Genomic DNA, 814 nt, shown 5'->3' on the forward strand with positions numbered 1-814 from the left:
TTCCTGCTTCTTGACAAATAGCAGATATCTGCAACAACAACAATCATCAAATAAGTAATGCAGGCAGCCATCTAAAAGTTTGGTTGATGTCTTTCTTCTAACACCTATCTTTTAAATGATAAAGATGCAAACTCAAATTTACGTAGATGAAGTTATACATCAAAACTACGTCACCTTGCGAGAAGGTTGACTCCACAACATAATCATTCTCACAATTACAACAAACATATTCCAAATTCAAAAAGTTATACTTTTTAGTTTAGTACCTTAATAAAGAAACATGGTAATTATCTTTCTAACACCAGTTTTCAGTTCAAGTGAAACTGTCAAAACCAGCAGCTTATTTTACTACTCTTCAACTACATATATCTGAAGATTGTAATAGATTCTAAAAGAAACTACCAACAACTCCCTGAGCAAGTAATTAATATTCTTGTTTTAATCCTTCTCCCAAGGTGATGGAAGTGAGAAACAATAAATTTTGATGATTAGATGACTCTACAATCCTAAAACTATTAAAAAATATGATGAACATAGAACGATAAATCATGAAAATGATTAGATATGAACCTCAGCAGCACTAATTTTGTCAGGACGGGAAACATAATCCTCCAGGTCCACCTCATCACTCAAGTTCATTTTGGCTGTGCAAACCTGTTATAAGTGAACTGTCAAATATAGGCTATAAAGCAGCTGAAAATAAACTATTAATTAGTTCAAAATAAAAGGCAGTGAAAGTTCAAAACAAACTGAAATTTGTCACTCATGAAACACAAAATGATCTTATTATTGACTACTAATAATATGGAATGCC

The 814-nt window shown here is 31.8% G+C and overlaps 1 protein-coding gene across 2 annotated transcripts in view; it reads right to left on the reverse strand.

Moving 5' to 3' along the window:
* LOC101511669 (26S proteasome regulatory subunit 6B homolog) overlaps positions 1-814 on the reverse strand; it is a 5,220-nt gene that overhangs the window by 379 nt on the left and 4,027 nt on the right. For both annotated transcript variants that reach the window (XM_004500332.3, XM_073369011.1), the window contains exons 5-6: positions 571-654; positions 1-28 (exon numbers count right to left, since the gene is read on the reverse strand). The exon at positions 1-28 ends at the window's left edge or, in 1 of these variants, runs on beyond it. In XM_004500332.3, the coding sequence (XP_004500389.1) occupies positions 1-28; positions 571-654 (112 nt within the window). The remainder of the gene's footprint in view (positions 29-570; positions 655-814) is intronic.

This window comes from Cicer arietinum, chromosome 5, assembly GCF_000331145.2.
Source record: "Cicer arietinum cultivar CDC Frontier isolate Library 1 chromosome 5, Cicar.CDCFrontier_v2.0, whole genome shotgun sequence".
Lineage (NCBI taxonomy): Eukaryota > Viridiplantae > Streptophyta > Magnoliopsida > Fabales > Fabaceae > Cicer > Cicer arietinum.